The sequence below is a fragment of the Vigna radiata genome, unplaced genomic scaffold (genome assembly GCF_000741045.1).
Source record: "Vigna radiata var. radiata cultivar VC1973A unplaced genomic scaffold, Vradiata_ver6 scaffold_411, whole genome shotgun sequence".
Taxonomy (NCBI): Eukaryota; Viridiplantae; Streptophyta; class Magnoliopsida; order Fabales; family Fabaceae; genus Vigna; species Vigna radiata.
In genome coordinates this window covers 59,000-59,990 of record NW_014544153.1, presented here as the reverse complement: position 1 = coordinate 59,990, position 991 = coordinate 59,000, and the positions used below count along the sequence as shown (strand labels likewise).

Here is a 991-nt window from a genome sequence, read left to right as displayed (position 1 = left end):
TGGAGGTGATGGTGGTGGTGGTGGTAGTAGTAGTGGCGATGGCGGTGACAGTGGTTGTGGTTGTGGTGCTGGTGGTGGTAGTGGTGTCGTGGTGGTGGTGGCGGTGGCAGTGCCAGTGGTTGTGGTGGTAGTGGCGGTGGTGGTGGTGATGGTGGTGGGGGGTTTGGTGGTCGTGGTGTATGTTGTGGTTGTGGTGGTGGTGGTGGTGGTGGTCGTGGATGTCGTTGTGTTGTTAGTGGTGGTGGTCCTAGTGGTAGCGGCGGCGACGGTGGTGGTGGAGGTGGCGCGGTGGCGGTGGAGGTGGTGGTGGTGTGGTTGTGGTGACGGCAGCGGCGGTGGTGGTGATGGTCGTGGTGGTGTTAGTTGTGGTGCGGGTGGTGCTGGTGGTGGGGGCGACGACGGTGGTGGTGGTTGTTCTTGTGGTGGTGGTGGTGGTGGTCGTGGTAGCGGTGGTGGTGGTGGTGGTCGTGGTCATGGTTGTGGCAGTGGTTGTGGTTGTTATGGTGGTGGTGGCAACTCTGGTGGTGGCGGTCATGGTCGTGGTCGTGGTAGTGGTTGTGGTTGGTTATGTTGTTGGTGGCATCTGTGCGTGTGGCGGCGACTGTGGCAGTGGTTATGGTGGTGGTGGCGGTGGTAGTGGTGGTGGTGGTTTAGGTTGTGGTGGCGGAGGCGGTGACGATGGTGGTGATGGTGGTTGTGGTGGTGATGGTTGTGGTGGTGGTGGTATCGGTGGAAGTGGCGGCACCAGTGGCAGTGCTTATGGAGGTTGTGGCGGTGGTAGTGCTTATGATGGTGGTGGTGGTGGTGTTGGAGGTTGTGGTGGTGGTGACGGCGACGGTGACGGCGACGGTGGTGGTGGTGGTGGTTGTGGTGACGGTGGTGGTTGTGGTGGTGGTGGTGGTGGTGGGGGTGTGGGCGACGGTGGTGGTGGTATCAATGGTGGTAGTGGCGGCGACGACGGTGGTGGTGGTGTTAGTTATGATGCTTGCGG

The 991-nt window shown here is 61.4% G+C and overlaps 1 protein-coding gene across 1 annotated transcript in view; it reads left to right on the top strand.

Moving 5' to 3' along the window:
• Nucleotides 1–473: 473 nt before the first annotated feature.
• The window catches only part of LOC106755456 (loricrin-like), an 8,365-nt gene continuing 7,847 nt past the window's right edge, over nucleotides 474–991 (top strand). Inside the window, exon 1 of the mRNA XM_014637617.1 lies at nucleotides 474–702. Within this exon, the coding sequence (XP_014493103.1) occupies nucleotides 474–702 (229 nt within the window). The remainder of the gene's footprint in view (nucleotides 703–991) is intronic.